At 40.1% G+C, this 20,170-nt stretch overlaps 1 protein-coding gene across 2 annotated transcripts in view; it reads left to right on the top strand.

The window, feature by feature from the left end:
• MDGA2 (MAM domain containing glycosylphosphatidylinositol anchor 2) overlaps positions 1-20,170 on the top strand; it is a 1,055,744-nt gene that overhangs the window by 928,347 nt on the left and 107,227 nt on the right. For both annotated transcript variants that reach the window (XM_082275762.1, XM_082275761.1), the window contains exon 10: positions 15,419-15,567. In XM_082275762.1, coding sequence (XP_082131888.1) covers positions 15,419-15,567 — 149 coding nt within the window. The remainder of the gene's footprint in view (positions 1-15,418; positions 15,568-20,170) is intronic.

The following is a 20,170-nucleotide window of genomic DNA, read 5'->3' as shown; positions in this document are numbered from 1 at the left end:
CGCGACCGACCACGACTTGTCAGGCTGACAAGTCGCCTGACAAGTCGCGCTAATGTGAATGGGCTCTTAATGTTGTCACATGAAAAGATATATAAATATTTACAAAAATGTGAGGGGTGTACTCACTTTTGTGAGATACTGTATGTGAACAGAGCCTGACTGGAGTTTCTATCAGACCCCGTTTCTAAACTGACAAACTTCCCAGTGGCATTTTGAACATGTGATTTACAATCCCCTATTGCATTGCTCTAGCTAAGTGTTGAGGTTCCAGTCTGTAAAAATTTTTTTAAGGGGCACAGCATTGTATATTTTAGTATGTAAAAGGCATAAAAGGAGCAACCGTAATGATACAAGCAGAACATTGTGAAGAATAGACAGAAATATAATTTTTATTATAGGCAGTAAAAGCTAAACTACAACATCAGGAGAAAAAATACTACTGGAGACATTATCCTTCTCAGAAAAGTGGATTTTTTTAGGGTCACTCTTAAATTATATCTAATATATAACATTATTTGGAGTCATTTGTTCCACTTGTAATTTGCGACCTAGCATGAAGGCAAAATATCTGGAGGGATGTTTAGCATGATAAGCAATAAATTGAGAGCAATTAAGAGATAAATTGATGTTACATGTGGATAACGGCAGACATTGCTGAAATGTATTAGCTGTGTAAAGGAAATTAATGACAGGCTGCAGCCGCCGTGTTTGAAATGTTGGCGAACTTAGCGGAGTGCTCACAGATTTGTGGTTTGAGTAAAGGGTACCTAATGGTTTTAGAGGAAATTAAATTGTTTTTAGAGAATTAAAGTGGCCACAAGCTTAAAATATCAATTACATTGTTGTGTAGCTCTACGGCCATGCTACAATTTCAGGAAATTAAAAAAAAAACGGGATGAGAGGGAGGGTGGGGGAACAAATGTGAAATGGTGGATTAAGAGAAGAAATACCAGCGAGCTAGAGGGGAACTAGGAAAAAGTAGGGAAGGTGGGAGAGCGGATAATGTAAGACAAAATAGAAGTATGAGAGAGTGCAAGAGTGAACAGGGATGGAAGAAGTAGGTTGCCGAATTCAGGAAGCAAAAGTATAACAATGTGACATATAGAAGAGAGAGGAGATGGGCAATAAAAAGAGGTCTGAGAGGGGATTGTCGGAGAGAAAATCTAACAGGCAGGCAAGAAGGAAATGATAAATAGATTAACCACATTAAGACCGCCTGCCGCAGCCTCTCCTGCGCGAACCGACCTTGCCCTACGACGGTTGCGCGTTTGGCGCTAGGGGGCGAGTGCGCGCCGGCGCGCTCCCACCCCCACTAGGCAGTGAGGATGCCGACGCACGAGGCTGGTGGCCGCAATTGCCGTCGGCCACCCGCTATCTCTCACTGAGAGAGAAGGACAGTCAGCTGTTGTAAGCACAGCCGACCGTTCTTCTCTCTAAAATGATCACAGGGCACCTGTGATCATTTCACATGTCCCTCCCCCCCACAGTTAGAAAACACTCCCCTAGGCTCATAACTTAACTCTTTGATCACCTCTAGGTTAACCCCTTCCCTGTCAGTGTCGTCATTACAGCAACAGTGCATATTTTTAGCACTGATTACTGTAGTAATGTCACTGGTCCCCCCAAAAGTGTCAAAAATGTCAGTCAGGGTTCCAATCTGTCCGCCGCAATGTCGCAGTCCCGCTAAAAAGCGCAGATCGCCGCCATTACTAGTAAAAAAAGAAAAGTAAATAAAAATGACAAAAATCTTTCCCCTAATTTGTAGACGCAATTACTTTTGCGCAAACCAATCAAAATACGCTTATTGAATTATTTAAGGTCACAAGAAAACCTAGGGTTAGGCTTTAAAGTAGAACTATAGGCAAAACGTTTTTTTTTTTTTCATTTTGGAAAGCGTGAAGGAGGGTTATAACCCCTGTAAGGTTTATTTTTGCCATCTGTTCCATAGAAAAAACAGGAAGAGAGAGGAAAGCCCTGCAAATTAAGGGAATCTCTTGGGGACCCCCAGGTCAGCAGAACTAGTGTCCCCCAACATTATTTTGGAATGTTATATGGCAGAAAGTGAAAATTATTTATTTTTTTTAGAATTGTCGCTGTTTATCGCACAAAAAATAAAAATTGCACTGGTGATCAAATACCACCAAAAGAAAGCTCTATTTGTGGGAAAAAAAGGACATCAATTTTATTTGGGTACAGCGTCGCACCACCACGCAATTGTCCATTAACCTTCCTAGCGGTATTCCCGAGCGTGACTCGGGGGTTAGATTTTAAAGCCAAAAGCGGTAACCCCGAGCCACACTCGGGGTAGCGCTAGGAAGATCGCTGGATCCTGGTAGAGGATTTACTTACCTTTTCTCCGGGATCCAGCGAAGAATGCGGGCGGTATGCGGCAGCGGAGCTTCCTCCCGATCGTCTACGAGCCCCGGCTTCCGTCTCCCGCGACGTGACGTCCGCCGGGGGGTGGAACCGGCGGCAAATTCAAATGTAAAACAAACCAAACACACTGATACCATTCAAAATAAAAAAAATTCACATTACATTGCCCCCAGTGCCCTTTCCTGCAGTTTTACTGTACTTTTTATGTAAATATATATATATATATATATATATATATATATACAATATATATATATATATATATATATATACACAATATATATATATATATACACACACACATACACACACACACACACACACACACACACACACACATATATATATATACGTAATTCTTGTGAATGAGCAGCCCAAACCAACTGTATACATTATATATATATATATATATATATATATATAATGTATACAGTTGGTTTGGGCTGCTCATTCACAAGAATTACATGCAAAATAATAGAACCGCTTTCAGCACCTAAAATCCAAAAGAATCATACCGCCAGGGAGGTTAAAGTAACTCGGTGCCAAATCACAAAAAATGGCCTGGTCATTAAGTGCCGGTTCACACTGATCCGACTTGTCAAGCGACTTGGTCGCCTGACAAGTAGCTTACAATGCTGTGCAATGGAACCGTTCTAATCAGAGCAACTCAAGTCGCTCCGACTTAGAAAAAGGTTCCTGCACTATTTTTTTGCAAAGTCGGAGCGACTTGCATTGACTTCCATTATGAGAAGTCGTTGCAAGCCGCGCCGAAGTCGGGGCGACTTCAAGTCGGATCAGTGTGAACCGACACTTAGGGGGGCAAATCCTTCCAGTCCAAAACTGGTTAAGATGTAAACCCAAACTGAATGACATGTATCATAAAGTGCTTATTTTCTCACCCCTTGCTTCAACTCAATGCTGCTGATCCCCTTAAAAATTCCATTAACATGTTAGCAAATATTAAAGTTTAGCGAATGTGTTTACATATACATAACCATTTTCTGGGGGGTTTTATGCTTTTTTTTTCGTTTTGCATTTATAAACGTTATTGAAGGTATAAAATATCTTACCAATCCTCATTTGTCACAAATGTATTAACTAATTATACAAATCAACCAAGAATACAAAGAGAATATTATTTCCCTTTCTTCACCAACCATCCTTATGTTATCATTTCTATTTCCTATTCTAGGGACAATGCCTACCTTACACCTTCACCCACATTTTCCATTTTCCTACTATAAAAAAAAGAACAAAACAAAATAAATAAATAAATAAAAAGGAAAGAGAGAGAGAAAAAAAAAAAAGGCTTAGACCAAGTTTAGCAGTGTTGGTACGCATCTGTTAACCAGTGTTAATTTCGTCGACTAAAACTGACTAAAACATTTTAGTCGACTAACACAATTCAGATGACTAAAATACGACTAAAACTAAAATGGCATTTTAGTCTTAAGACTAAAATACGACTAAAACTAAAATGGCATTTTAGTCAAAAGACTATAACTAAAACTAAATCGAAATTTGCTGCCAAAAATTAACACTGGTGCATGCTCAAAGCATAAATAATAACATATTAGATTTTTCACTCCAGGACCAGCAGTAGTATATAATGAGTTTGGAAATTGTAGAGAAATGCTTAAATAATGCATTACAAATTACAATTGAACTACACCCATTTGATTATAGATGACTAAAATGAGTTTTAGTCGACTAAAATGTAGGGCGTTTTAGTCGACTAAAATATACTGGAGTTTTAGTCGACTAAATACGACTAAAACTAAAACACTTGCAGAAGACTAAAATGGGACTAAAACTAAAATGCCATTTTAGTCCTAAGACTAAGACTAAAACTAAATTGAAATTTGCTGCCAAAATTAACACTGCTGTTAACTTGGCAATGACTCTGATTAATTTTTTGGATTTACAGTGGGTTTGAGAACTAGGAACACACACAGTTGCACATTTCTTGCTCTCTGCTGCGAGGTTGAATAATACTCTTACAGTACTTCTTACAGCAAGGGACATTTTAAATTTGGACTTACAATGTCTTGCTGTGGTCACAAAGGTGTAGGACAAAGATGCTAAGAAATGGAAAGGAGAAATGGACATGGTAGGATAGGGGAAGGGGGAGATTTAGAGGGAAATGGGGTATAAGACAATTAGCGGCAGAGAGAGAAACTGGGAAAAAGACTGGTGGAGGTATAAGGGGAAAGTGGGATAAAGAATGATGGGAGGGAAGGAGAGGTTGGTGAGAAGGAACTAGATGAATAACGTAAGGGAGAGAGTGGAACAGAGGTGGGAGTGAGATGGTGTGCAGAGAGAGAGAAGCAGAGGAGAATCTTCTGCCTTCAGCATAAGCACTCCGGAGCTGATCAAACTGCGTTTGTTACTCTCCTTGTCAGGAATCACACCAGCGCTGTAGTGCTGCAGGCACTTATAATATGCTAAATAAGGACATGTTTTTTGCAGAAAGTCATTTTTTTCCTCTTTGATCTTGAGTTAAAGTCAGATTTTCGGAGTAACTGAAGGTTAAGCAAAGCTATAAATACATTCTCATTATGTGACGATACTTCAGAGACAAACGTTGTTGTAAGTATTTTTGTAGAGACATTAGGGAACGTTTATGAAAACTGCTGTACCGGTTACTTTGCAGAAAGTCAGAGTCTGTCTTTTTTTTTTTGTTCCTGTTACACTTTACATACTAAAACAAGCCTGTTGCAATGTGTAACAAGGAGAAATTGAAAGGAAGAACGGGGAGAAATCTTATCAGCATCATCCCATTAAAATTTATACAGGGATAATGCTTTACTAACTAGTTTATATACACACACTGGCCATTTTTTTAGGTACACCTCAATTGCTTGGTAACACAAATTGCTAATCAGCATATCACATGGCAGTAACTCAATGCATTTAGGCATCTAGACATGGCAACGATGACTGGCTGAGGTTCAAACCAAGAATCAGAATGGGGAAGAAAGCGGATTTAAGTGACTTTGAATGTGGCATGGTTGCTGGTGCCAGACGGGCTGATCCGAGTATTTCAAAAACTGCTGATCTACTGGGATTTTCACACACAACCATCTCTAGGGAATACAAAGTATCTGAAAAAAGACAAAATATGCAGTGAGCAGCAGTTGTGTGGACAAAAATGCCTTGTTGATGTCAGGGGAGAATGGGCAGAATGGTTTGAGATGATAGAAAGGCAACAGTAACTCAAATAACCACTCGTTACAACCAAGCTACACAGAATACCATCTCTGAATGTACAACACATCGAACGTTGAAGAAGATGGACAAGCAAAGCAGAAGATCACACCAGGTGCCACTCCTGTGAGCAAAGAACAGGAAATTAGGACTACGTTTTGCACAGGCTCACCAAAATTGGACAATAGAAGATTGGAGAAATATTGCCTGGTCTGATTTGCCTTGATTTCAGCTGCAACATTCAGATGGTAGGGTCAGAATTTTAAATTTTAAACAACATAAAAACATAGATCCATCCTGCCTTGTATCCATGGTTCAGGCTGGTGGTGGTGGTGAAGTAATGGTGTGGAGATATTTTTATGGCACACTTTAGGCCCTTCAGTACCATTTGAGGATTGTTTAAATGCCATTGAGTATTGTTGCTGACCCTGTCAATCCCTTTATAATTACAGTGTACCCATCTTCTGATGGCTCCTACCAGCAGGTAAATGCACCATTTCACAAAGCTCAAATCCTTTCAAACTGCTTTTTTAAACATGACAATGAGTTCACTGTACTCCAATGGCCTCCACAGTCAGCAGATCTCAATCCAATTGAGCACCTTTGTGCTGTGGTGGAATGGGAGATTCATGTTATGGATGTGCACTCGACAAATCGGCAGCAACTGTGTAATGCTATCATGTCAATATGGACCAGAATCTGTGATGCACCTGTAATAGGCGGAGTTCAAAGTGGATCTTAGGCTTAGGATTAGGCGAAGACGTGATCAGACATGGCCGGCTCAGATATAGATGCAAAGTACAAAGTTGAGTTCCAGAACAGTAGTAGGGAGGCAGGTAGAGGTCAAGACACGAATGGGCAGCAAAGTACAAAATTGGGGGGCAGAAGAATGGTCAGGAAACAGGCAAGAGTCATACTGTAAATCCAGCACATAACACAGAGGCAGCTCAGACAGGAACTAACCCAAATCAACAAGCCCAGAGCACAGGAAGTGTCCGGTATTTAAAGCCTGAAATAAATGCAGATCTTCTACAGATGGTTGGCTGGTGGAGCTTAAGTGTCCATAAGGAGAGTTGCAGAGTACAAAAAACCTGCAGCAGAAACCAAGATCTTCCAGAGGGTGAATAGCTAGGTCTGTGAACTTCCGTGCCAGAGACCCGGATTCAAACTCCAAACTGGAGCTGATCCAACAGGTACATGACAAAATCTCTGAGGAATTTTTCCAACACCTTGATGAATCTATGCAGTTTTGAAGGCAAAAGGGGGTCCAACTCAGAACTAACAAACGGTACCTAATAAAATGGCCAGTGAGTGTATAGAATAGTCATGTAGCCTCAACGACTTTCTTAATTCTCCAGAGATTCATAGGAACCATTAAAAAAGCATTGGTCCACCTATTTCAGGGCATAGTTACCCTAGAAATGATTGCCTCTTGAGTCAGCATGCTCCCAGGACAACCTTGGCAGAAATCAGTTGGCCTCTTTGAAAGAACATAGACCAGAATCTTGATGAAAGCCTATAAGACATACCTATTTTTTGGCCTTGGTGTTAGGTAAGTTCTCAAGGGGTGCTGTAAATTGATATTTAATAGAGGGGAGATTTATGGAAGCATGGAGATAGTAGCCATAATCACAGTTAGTGTATACAAAATAATATTCATGCACACTAACGGTTAGCTAAAAGATGATAAAACCAAAGAATAACCACACAATCATTCCAGGGATAGAATTTACTGATTAAAAAAAAAAAAAACTTAAGATTTTTAAATAAAACTTTGGCTAATGCATTTGTAAACCTGTGTGAAATCCAGGGTTGTCTTCAATCAAGTTGATATATTCTTAGTACAAGGAGCCTGCACAACTACTGGCTACGGCATGCAGGCTCCGTCCCTATAGTAAGTGGATTGAAACCCAGCTGTTAAAACTCCTTCATTCCACCAATGCTTGTACCTTTTTTGCCACAATGGCATAGTTGATTACTGTCTGGGATAAATTTTTTGAATTGGACTAACTGTTCATTTTTCAAAACAAGCGTTACAGGGTCTACTCTTAGAAACACTGAATAGTGACAGTAGAAAAAGATTAAGAAGTCCACGGAGTCTGCCCATTTTTTTTTTGGCCTTTTTTTTGTTTTTGTTTTTCCTTAACCACTTACTGCAAAGTGACGTAGGGGTACGTTGGCAGACTTTGCGGTATTATACCGGGATGATGCCTCTAGCTAGAGGCACCATCCCGGTACCGTGGTTTACAGCCGACGGTCGGCTTTCCATCGGTAACGACTGATGTGGCTCGGGAGCCGCTCGATCGTTACCCGGGTGAGCAGGAGCCCGCCACCTTCCGTGACTTTGCCCGGGCCTCCCGTCCCACCGGGAGCTTCAATCGGGTCTCCGATGACGTAACCCGGAGGCGGCGTCCATTACGTCACTTCCGGGTTGCTCTGCTGCAAAAGGCAGCAGATTTAAAAAACGGCTTTATGCAAAAATGCAGTTTTCGGCGTTTTGTATACATGAAAGTGTAGTGGAGGGGTCTAGGGTCTTTTAGACCCTCGATCCCTCCATAAAGAGTACCTGTCACTGCATATCAGTGTCACAAGGGATGTTTACATTGCTTGTGACAGTAATAAAAGTGATCAGACTTTTTTTTTTTTTTTTTTTAAACCTGTAATGAAGTTAAAAAAAAAAAAAAATAAATAGGAAAAAAAATAAAAGATTTTAACCGCCCCCGTCACCGTTAGCTCGCACACGAAAAAATACGTATATGGAAGTCGAGCCACGAATTAAATCACTGTTAAAACCACACATGTGAGGTATCGCGGCGATCGCCAGAGCGTGAGCAATAATTAAAAAAAAAGAGCTACACTGTAACTCTAAACTGGTAACCGTTAAAAATTTTAAAACGTCGCCTATTGAGATTTCTATTGACCGTAGTTTGTCGCCATTCCACGGGTGTGCGCAATTTTAAACCGCAACATGTTGGGTATATATTTACTCGGCGTGACATCATCTTTCACAATATACAAAAAAAATGGGCTAACTTTACTGTTTAGTATTTTTTAAATGCAGTAAAATGTAATTTTTCGTAATTTTTCCAAAAAATAATGGCGTTTTAAAGACCGCTGCGCAAATACCGCGTGACAAAAAATATTTCAGAGTCTTTGCTAAAAAAATATATATAATGTTTGGGGGTTCTAAGTAGTTTTCTAGGAAAAAAAAAACTGATTTTAACTTGTGAACAAAAAGTGTCTGAAATAGGGCTGGGGCTTAAGTGGTTAACTTTATTGTCTGACTATAGACCTATGTTTGTCTCAAGCATGTGTGAAGCCATTTAGTATTGACCAAGCATTGGTATTGGTATTGGTCCAAGCAGTACGTTAACATAGATATAACTAACCACCATTGATTGCACTAGGTTGGTGGACTACTGCTTTTGTTTTACCCACCATCTACCTAGATTCACAAACTTTACTCTTTAAAACCAAACTCCAATTAAACATCCTTTCTTTTGTTTTACATAGAATGAGGAACTGTTCAATCTTTTCAAAGGTTTTTGGATACTGACTGTTTCCTCATTCAGAACATACTTTTTTAAAGATTTTTTAACGATATCTTTGTCCACAAAGAGGACATTTCTTTTCTCATAAACCCATCGCCTGGACACAGAAGTAAGGGAAAACCCCCTTGTTGGGGAAACAGACAGCAATACAATCCTGAACATCCTCGATTCAACTTTATGACAGCTATGAACCATGCTAGGAAATCACAAAAGTTCTTCTGGAGTGTCTCTCAATAAAAACAGATATACCCTAGCTAGTGAACCTAGCGTTAGGCCTCATGCACACTAGGCATTTGCTTTTCTCCTCTGAATGCCAGAGCTCATGGCAGCGGCTACAAAAGTTTTGGCTAAAGTTGGTTTATATTGAAGGCACACTGTGATGTGATGATAGTGATAATAGGGAGATGAAGCCACTGAGGCAACCGCACCTGTGAGGGTCAGCATGAGGCTGTAGTGCTCATACTGGACAATCCACCTTCTATGCCACAGGTGTCAAACACAAGGCCCGCGGGCCGAATGCGCCCCCCCAGGCCATTTCATGTGGCCCTCGCACCTTTCCTGCAGCTGCGGCACCCCCCTTGCCTCTGCCCCCACCCTGTCTCAGTAGTCAGCAGCAGAGCAAACAGAACTCCTTTGCCAGATCCTGTGCTGCTGTAAAAAGGCTCGTCTTTGCCCAACCCCCCTTCTCAGCAATCTGCAGCAGAGAGGAGGGCAAAACTCCTCCTACAGATCCTGCACCTCGCTGTGCAGCCACAACACCACCTTGTCTCTGCCTCCCCTGGTCTCAGTATTCAGCAGACTCCAGCCCTCCTCTGGTCCTCCTCCAGACCTTGCACTTTCTTCTTCCAAGATCCACCCGCATCTTCCTGGCAGTAGCACAAGGTAAAGGGGTGCATTGTGATATAAGGAAGAATGGGTGACTCTTGACTTATGATGGTGGGGGGCTCTTGACATCTCATGTAAGGGTGTAAGGGTGCGTGGGGTGCTCTGGACATCTGATCTTACAGCTATAGCCGGCCCTTTGAGGGCAACCATAATGCTGATGCGGCCCGCAATTAAATTGAGTTTGACACCCCTGCTCTATGCAATTCAATAACACTACTCTTGCTAGGCCAGCAACCAAAGGGGCAGCAAAAATGGCCCCCTCAAGCAACAATTAACCTAGGCACAAATATATCATTATCATCTACATGAGATCATTTTTTTATCTTGGTGATCTCCCAGGTTCACTTATATTAGCTGTTGGTTAGAGCCCTGTACAGTGAAAGCAGGGGTCACATGTTGTAGTTCTTTCATACATGAAATTTCCCTTAAGTTGGGAATACAGGACCCTGAGGAAAGACTACACTAAGCCTGACTCTGGCTTAACATACAAAATGGCAGTCTTCTCTTTATATGAATGACAAGTATATTTTAAAAAGTAAATCTGTAATGAGCATTATACCTTCAGTGAACAGCTCTAACTGTTTGTTCAGTAAATCTCAACTTGCCTGTGCCCATGTAATACATTACAAAAGCTTTTAAGCCCAAGCTATTCAGGTGATAAGTGGAAAATCCTGTTCTAAAGCATTTTCTTTTTGAATGTATTCAGCTTTTAGTATGCCCAATGTGCAGGGCAGACTCTATCTCTCTAATTTAAATTAATATTTCACATTAATTTAATGGTAGAAGAACTTAGTGCTTTTACCGTAATGGTAGTACGCAATTTGATCAGTTTAGAAGTAAAGCAATTCAGGTGGTGGCTAATAGAGAGGACAGCAGAAAAATGGTGTAATTTGTACAATTTAGACTTTCAAGGACACACATTTGTTCACAAGTTGCTATGTACACCTACTTAATCAAGAATCTGTTCGGGGAGCTGGAAAAACACATAAAAAATGTAAAATTATTAACTGCTTATCTTGCTTAGAAGAAGGTTTCACTGGTACGAAGTTCAGCAAACCAGTCCTTTCTGTAGTTCCAATTATGGACTTCTATGCACTCTTCCTATGGAGGGCTCACACAGCAGGCAGGTAAAATCCCTCCAGTGTGTTCTGGATCTGCCTTATATCAGTTGGACATATCTAGAAAAACGCTAATGGAAGACCATGAGGAGACATCTATAGAAGATGCCCAAGCCTCCTCAACATTTATCTCTTTCATAAAAACAGCTGCTATACTCTTAGGCCTCATATACTGATTACAAATTGACTAAAAAACACACGTCCAATCTGCCATATACTGTACTTTCTCAGTTCTTTCCTGGGTCAGTAAATATTATTAAAAAGCCTTTTAATAATTTCATATGCATAACGCATGGAAAATACTTCCATTTATTTAACATTTAAAGTGGTTGTTAAAGCAGTGTTCCAGTCTCCTAGCCGAAATTATACCAATCACAACATCGAGATCATTGCAATTCACCATAACTGCAGTGGATATTTCTGGCCAAGTGCAGATTGTATTTACTTGCTAAGTGATCATTTCCTTTACTCCCTCGATTCCGGCTGCTGCCCTGGAGGATGTGGGCAGCTGAAGCCGACCTGGCTACATTTCCTGGATTTCGTGCAGTTGGCTACCCAGCATGCACCTCTTGATCTCGCGCCTGTGCAGCACTGTCACTGTGAGGCAGGCTTTGTTCCGGTCAATAAATCTCACGATTGCATCCGCATTAGGTGCCTGAAGACTTCTGGGTATCCCAGGAGTCAATGGGCCAGACTGATGACGTAGTTGCCTAGGCAGCCGTGATCGGAAGTCAAGGGGAAGATTACTGGAAAAAAGGTACTTTTTTCACCATATAAGCATCCAAACATTTCATCACTGTGAGTGCGCATTACAATTTGGCTAATTACAAAAAATGAGTGGAACTCCGCTTTAAGCCACTTATATAAAATCATCTATCCCCCCCTCTGTAATATAACAATAAGTGTGCCTGTGTTATGTAAACAAATATGCAGATCTGTCCCTAAAGCAGAGCGGCTCCTGGCGCTCCGCTAACTCCTCAGATTTCTTCTCTTCCCGGCTGACAGCTCCAGTGGACGGAGCCGTGCTCTGCCACTGATGCCAGCCGGGTAGGAGGGGAAGAGAGGAGAGAGAAAGACGAGCGGTCACGTGATCGCCGGGAGTCACTCTGATTTAGGTACAGATCGGCATATTTTTTCTATAACACAGGCCCAGGGACACCTATTGTTATATTAGAGAGGGGATGGGATGATTTTAAATTAAATATAAGAGCAGCAGGAGGGGAGGGGGCAGGCACTGACACAAGCAGACAGGCAGGGGGGGGGGGGGGAGAAGAGGAGGACAGAGAAGTCAGTGCAGGGTTGCGGATGACGGAGACACGTAAACTGACTACAGTGTCAGGGCTCAGCAGCCATGATATACCGTTGTCAGTTTACAGGGGGGAGGAAGAAACTGGCAGGATCAGACAGGGTTTTTAGGTGTTACAGGGGGTCAAATGACACTGCACAAGCACTGTGCTGTATAACATGCTTTAAGGGAACAGGATCTGGGTTTTTTTTTTATTTATTTTTTTTTTTAGGGTAACAAACTCTTTAAGCTAGAAAGATACCTAAGCAAATATATCTGATTATACTTCAGTACCATAGATTGTTTTTTTTTTTTTTTAATACATGTTTGGATTGATGGCATTGTGTGAGTTGGCATTTGTACCTGAAATCGTAAGCAGTTCCCCGAAAAAAAATATTTCAGATATGGTAACGCCTCATACAAACGCAAGACATCCCTTGACAACCATCTGCAAAGTACAATTCACCTTTACCAAACAATGACTGACATCTTCAACTGCCTGTTTGAAGAAGAAAAGAAGGATTAAAAATTAAACCACAAAGGTGGTGATGATTTTTTAGAGATAGTTTGTTTTCAGTGATAACTTACCTATAAGTAGAAAATAAAATATATTTGATTACCTCCTATAAAAAATATTTACACGTTGAAAATGTGATGAATTTCCATAATTCTCTGTCAGCTGACTAGCCAGTTAGACCATGACAGCTTACTATTTATTTATTAAAACATTTAAAATCCTCTTTGAAATACTACATATTATACTGTTTGCAATTTTACCTGCATCCAAGCTTGTTGAAAGTTTCTTTAAACTAATACAGTCTATCCTTTGTAGAAGACATTTTGGATTGTCATAAGGTCTGGAATATATTATTAGAACGGTGCTCTAAAAATATATTCCAGGTGTATATTTTGTTAAAAAGAATTAATGGATATTGGCTATATGTGAGAAAATGGAACAGATACACTGTGTTATATTAATATTACACCAAATAAAATCCTTAATGGCCTAATGTATTAATATTATGATTGATACACAATGCATTGTAAAAAAAAAAAAAAAATCAAATCCATTTTATAGGTATTATAAAGGAAAGGAATTAAAAATGGAAATTCATGACATGATCTAATTCATTGACACACATTGATGAACTAGAAAAAGAAATTCTGAGAAAAGACTTTAACATGTAAACATTTTAATTCAAAACAAAATGTCCTAAAGATTATTATTTGAACAAGTTTTCATATCAGTTGTCTATCCCAGAACGATACATTAAATTGTATATACAGGATATTGGTTAAAACACACAATAAATTTAATGCAAAAGAAAAAATTATGAATATCAGGAAAGTAAACCCTAAAGGCTAATGGTTAGGACAAGGGGTTGAGGGTATGGAGGTGGAATTTACTGGGGCTACACTAGTGATAATATAATATCAATTCATTCTGTTTCTCTTTCTTTGTTTTTTTTTTGTGGTTAATTTTTATATTATTTTAATCCAGTGTCGCATGTAGTTATTTTTATGTACTTGAACATTTTGGAACAGTGGATTGTGTGTTACTTTACTATTTTCCAATTCAAATTTCCATGTTTGACAAATAGTGAAAATTACTGAAAAAGAGGCCCTTTCACTTTGGTGCGCTTAAAAATGTGGTATTGAATTTTGCAAAAATGCATCTCTTGTTTTTAATGTTTTTTTAATGTGTTTTTGGTGTGCTTTCTGGAATCCTGACTCCCAGCATGCACCTGGGAAACTTGGATACATGACTCATACAAAACGCACCACAGGTGCATTTATGGTGCATTTCTGATAAAAATCAATGGGAGGTACATTTTTGAAACAGGGCAAAAACCCTTGAAAAATGGCACCAAAGATGCAGCATGCAGGACTTGTGATGACTGATGTGAAAAGTTCCATAAGATTGTAAGGGAAATATTTTTAGTATTTTTGGTGCACATTACATCGGCTTTTCAGCGCAGCAAAAGCACATCAGTGTGGAAGGAGCCTTAATTTGAAATAAAACTCTCTAGACAACATTCATTATAAATATTAAAAAAAAAAATGTGTTAAATACATTGAAATCATGAAAAAGAATTTGTAGTATGCATAATTTGTATATCTAAAGGAACATGAGATGTGTATTTTCTATGTAGGCCAAATGGAATGCAAATGGATAGTGGTTACACATGTCCTAAAGTCAGACGGGGTGTTGTTTGATGACCAACACAGAAAGAGTGTCGGCGATGTATCTTGGCACATGCACAGTAATAGCCTACTTACTCTTTCTATGGTCCAATAACAGCTTTGTTGTTTTCAAAAAGTTATTGCTTGCATAATGGCTCAATGGCATTACACTATACCTGCCTACTGTTCCATGGCCAACAAAGTGACAGTGATTTACAGATTCATGCATATGCCTTTCTTAACAGAGTCTTGTACCAGTCGAAATTCTGTAGGCTCCTATTGCTGAATTCATTCTGAAAGTGACAGTTCTCGGCCTCTGATGCAATAGTTTTGAATCAACGATCTTGAACAAGTGTATAGAAAATTAAGCCTAAACTTGAACTCTTCATAGTTGTTCTGGGTCAAGGACACAAATGACTGAAGTCAGCAGATAAGAATGAAAGTATAATAGCCAGCATTTTTGATAGAGAGGTCAGCAATGGCAGCCTAAATATTTCTCTCAATGCAGATTTCCTTTCATTTTAAAAGGGTTTGTGGGGTCTTGGTTTTTTGCCACCAAAGAATGCTGTCTGTACAGAGTTTCTACTCTCCTTGGGTTTCCTTAATGTATTTGTTTTCTCCCACAATTAAAAAACATCCTGGTAAGTCTATCAGCTTCCACTCAGATTTCCCATAGTGTGTGTGTTTATAACGACTCTAGAACAGTAAGTTCCACCAGGGTATGCACCTAGCTCACATATCTCTATGTGCTTTTTAGTGTGCAATTAAATTAGTCAATGTATAAAATAATGTTACAAATTTCTTCTGTGTAGGAAAGGCCTACCCTCCGGAATTTTACTATGACACCTACAATCCGTTATGGCAGAGCAAAGCCAGTGTCTACTCATACAGTTTACAATGGACACAGATGAATCCAGACGCTGTGGACCGAATAGTGGCTTACCGCTTGGGGCTTAAACAGGTGATTACCTAAAGCTAAGTAATACTATTGCCATTTGTTACTCCCTTTGGTTTCACTTTATTTGTTTTACTCAATACCTATACAACTTTAGTAAAAACATATTTACTCATTACGAGGCTCCCCAACAAAAATACGATAACCTGTGATTTTGAGAAGGTTATTTGTTGATTCAGGAATAATTGTGCAAATTTTTAAATCGATCTGTTAAAGAGACCAATAAAGCGATAAAATGAATGGAACGGAAGAGGAAGGAGTTAGAAAGGATAAAGGAAGCTGTCTGCAAAAACTTGCCAGGGGTAAATGATAACACATGCAATAGGTACTGTACATAGGCTGAATGTTTTCAAGGTTAACCATAAAATCTTTTTTATTGATTTATACACTGCAAATGCTTTTACCTTTTCCTTTACTGTCCGGCTTGCACACTTTAGTTGTTTTCATAGGCCAACAGGCCGGACTGAATTCTTTGATGTAAGTGGTTTATCTAATTGGGTGTGAATAATGATAGCGCTTATCCATCAACATGTTGATCATTTTTTCATACTTGCATGTCATATTTTAAATCCTAATGTGCTTCTGCGGTATCCTTTAGTGTCCGAGGGCACGTTTACCTTGTACAAGGTCATTGCTGATATTGTCTTTTACTGGCCTAGGAATAAAACTCTATTTCAGTATAGGCAGCGATTAAAATAAAAGTTATAGGACAGAGCCACCAAGTCCCCAGAGAGTTATAAACTCTTACAACTTTCTTAATAAAATCATGAAACAGCTCAATGGATTTCATGTTTTAAGTCAAGACTTCCTCCAAAATGTAATTCATAATAGAAAGATAACTTCTTTTTTGTGATCTTTATTTTTTTATGAGAAAATGAAGACTCTTAAATCTACACTTTGGCAGTCCGCTACATGAGACAAGAACAAATGTTCTCGAGAAGTACACAAGTCATTATAAATATCCTGGTCACCTCCTCCTGTGCAGATATCTGAATTCTCAGAGCAGAAAATTAACCACAGGGAACCAAATAAGAATTCCCCCAGCCACTAAACCCCCTAACACACAAGTTTCATAAGAGGGTTCAAACGCAGTTCCGCAATGTTGCACGTGTTTTACATCAGCATTGGACCATTGGGTTCCCAGCAAAAAATGCTGTCAGCAACATGGGCAATTAAAGTATACTTGTAAGGGTAGGGTGTGCATATTGTGATGGACAGGTGACCTCTACTCCATGTGTTCCCCATTAACTCATTGGTGCCAAGCGTAAGGTCTAGGGCAGGGGTCTTCAAACTATGGACCTCCAGTTGTTCAGGAACTACAATTCCCATCATGCTTAGTCATGTCTGTGAATGTCAGAGTTTTTCAATGCCTCATGGGATGTGTAGATCCCCAACAGCTGGAGGGCTGTAGTTTGAGGATCCCTGGTCTAGGGCCTGGGGTGGGTTCTTCTGGGCTACACCAGGTGACTAGAAGGATCATATTTTGTAACGGAGGGTTTACACCTTACTAAAGGGCATGCTCATCATTGCCCAACAAGGGCTGCGGTCATGTGAAGAATCAAACATTAAGGCAGTCCTCCCACTCATGGACAAGCCACTTGTGTGCAGTGCTATGTGGAATCCTTTCTGAGGACATAGTCACGTGTACTACACACTTGTACAGGTGTATGTGTTGCATTCAGAGGGACATGCAGAGCCTATGCCCACTCCTATAGACAGTGTATCCTGGCCTTGTCCTCTTCCTGGTGTTGAACTTCTAGCACTGTGAGGGTTAATAGCTTTGTTTTTTTTTAGGTTGTGCTGCATTCAAGACAGTCCAAGAGGAACCTGCGCCCTTCACACCTCTCATCCATTAATAAAAGCTTGTGCATTGTTTACACTGAATGTATCATGATCTGTGAAAGGGGGAGAGACGGATGAAAGAGAGAATTCTCCCCTTATTTGGAGGCCATGTTACACTTAGCGTAAACAACGCATGGACTTTTCCTAAACGATGATCAGGGAGGAGGGAGCGGGTTTCCTCTTCAGAAATCTTGAATACATTTCCACCTGAAGGCCCTAAGCTAGTAACCCATGCCGTGTTTGAAGTTTAATACGAGGAAGAGTACCGGGCACCCTACATTGATGTTTTCTACATGAAGCAGCAGCATGGATGACCTAGAACTTATTTCATTATAGGTATGTGATGTGACTACAACTATAGGGGAAAAACAGGTTTTAAAACTACTACTTACTTTCCACATTATCCAACAAAGCTCTCAGCTTCATACTCTGACAGTAATCACTGCCCTACATCTTTCAAACTATTCCTGTGCACCCAGGCTGTCTAGAACACACCCCTGACCCCATTGTCATCACAGAGCTTGGGCTCACAGTGTACTGCCACTCAGAACAGAATTCACTCATCAAAATCTTGCAACAAAGGCGAACGCCACTCTATGCAGCATTGGAAACCAGCCACGCCCCAACCCTCGAGAAAAAAAAGCATGACAGGGCTTGCCATGTGACTGCACTTAAGAGACTCATAAGTAAGGTACATATACTTTAACTTATTGAAATTTAGGTGCAGGGAGGAGAAAGGAGAAGAACTGGATTTGTATTTGGAAAGCTAGAGTTTGGCTTCAAATACTGAACTTCTACCTATTGTACTTTTAATAGTCACTGAAATCAAACAGCTGTGCCTGAAGAATATCTTACCCCAACAACTCACATTCCTGCTATCTGTACAGTATGTTAAACCATTTACTTGTATTAAAAAGTGTTCTCTTTGTATTGCTTCCTTTGTGTGAAATTCCTGGAGTTCCTGCCAGTTCCCTTTGCTTTCCTTTTTAACCACTTGCCGACCGGTCACGTTGACCGTACTGCGGCAAAGTGGTTAGTTATCGTCCAGCGACGTAGTACTACAGCGCTGGACTCCTCCCCCTGTAGGCGGCGCTCGCGCGCCGCCGGAGGCGAGCTCCCGCTGTTTTCATTCACAGTGGGAGTCGGGCCAGGGGAGGAGCGGCGGCTGCTCTTCCCCGATCATCGTGGAATCTAGTTTGGAGATCCGCCTGCCTGTGTAAATAAAGCGGGGGGATCTCCTAAGTGACAGGAAGTGACAAATTGCAGTGTTCAGCATAGCTGAACATGCGATCTGTCCCTGACTCACTCAGTCACCTCCCCCCACACACGTCAGTAAGCACCAGGCATACATTAACCCCTCCCTCTCCAATAAAATTAACCCCTTCACTGCCAGTGTCATTTTTACAGTAACAGTGCATATTTATAGCACTGATTACTGTAGTAATGTCACTGGTAACCCCAAAAGTGTCAAAAATGTCAGTCAAGGGTCCAATCTGTCCGCCGCAATGTCGCAGTCCCGCAAAAAAAATCGCAGATCGCCGCCATTACTCGTTAAAAAAAAAACACCAAAAATTACAGAAATCTTTCCCTTAGTTAGTAAACGCGATAACTTTTGCACAAACCAATCAAAATACGCTTATTGTGATTTTTTTTACCAAACATAGGTAGCAGAAGACAAATTGGCCAAAAATTTAAAAAAGTTTAGATTTTTACATTTTTGGGGGGGGGAATTTCATATAAAAAAAGTTAAAAATATTGTTATTTTTTCAAAATAAACGCTCTTTTTTTGTTTATAGCGCAAAAAGTAAAAATCGCACAGGTGATCAAATACCACCAAAAGAAAGCTCTGTTTGTGGGAAAAAAAGAAACGACCGCGCAATTGTCAGTTAAAGTCGCACAGCGCCGAATCGCAAAAAGTGGCCTGGACGTAAGACAGCAAAATCCTCCGGTGGTAAAGTGGTTAAACTAACCACGCTAGGCATGACATCACAGCCTTCCCGGCATGGTCAGTTTTCTGGCTGTGCTGGAAGAACAGCCTGCCTGTCCTCCAATGGTCAGACATGTGCTGACATCCCCCCCCCCCCCCACACACACACACACACACAGCCATTCTCTGGGAAGATTAGTGCACTTCTGTTTCTCCACTCTACCGAGCAACTGGTGCAGAACAGAGATTATATGAACACTTATAATAAAAAGAAAAAAGAGAAGTATAATGTATTTATAATTGTTTTTATATATGATCACAGAAGTTTTGGTTTTCATTTTTATTTTAAACTGGATGTGTGGTTTTACAGGGTAAGAGTACTTTAAGTCCTTGCAACTGCAGAGCCTAGCTAAGCTGTGAGAGGTTTCCTTAATGCATAAACAAATCAAAGTACTGCAAATGTTTTGCATGCACTTTTGAAACGTTTCCTTATCATACTTATTTTTTCCTGTGTCTTGTCATAATGGCTTCATTCACCTTTTTATATACCGTGAGTGGCTGTTTTATGGAAGCTAAGGAGTGATTGCTAAAGGCTATTATTTGTTTGAGTTGTACTTGTTGATGTTTTGTCGGGAAAAAAAAAGCTCTATTATGTGTTCTCTTTGGAGAAAATTAACGCATTAGCATGTTTGGGCACAAAAGAAATTCTAAACTTGTTGGAAAACCGAGAAAGCTTTTAGCTACCGTACATTTAAGCTTTGAATGGCTTTAGTTAGTAATGGAGGACTTTCTAGATGTCCATCAAGTCAATACATTTAGTTATGTGCTGGAGAACATTAC

The sequence above is a fragment of the Pelophylax lessonae genome (assembly GCF_965119305.1).
Source record: "Pelophylax lessonae genome assembly, chromosome: 13".
Taxonomy (NCBI): domain Eukaryota; kingdom Metazoa; phylum Chordata; class Amphibia; order Anura; family Ranidae; genus Pelophylax; species Pelophylax lessonae.
This window is presented reverse-complemented; position numbering and strand designations above follow the sequence as displayed.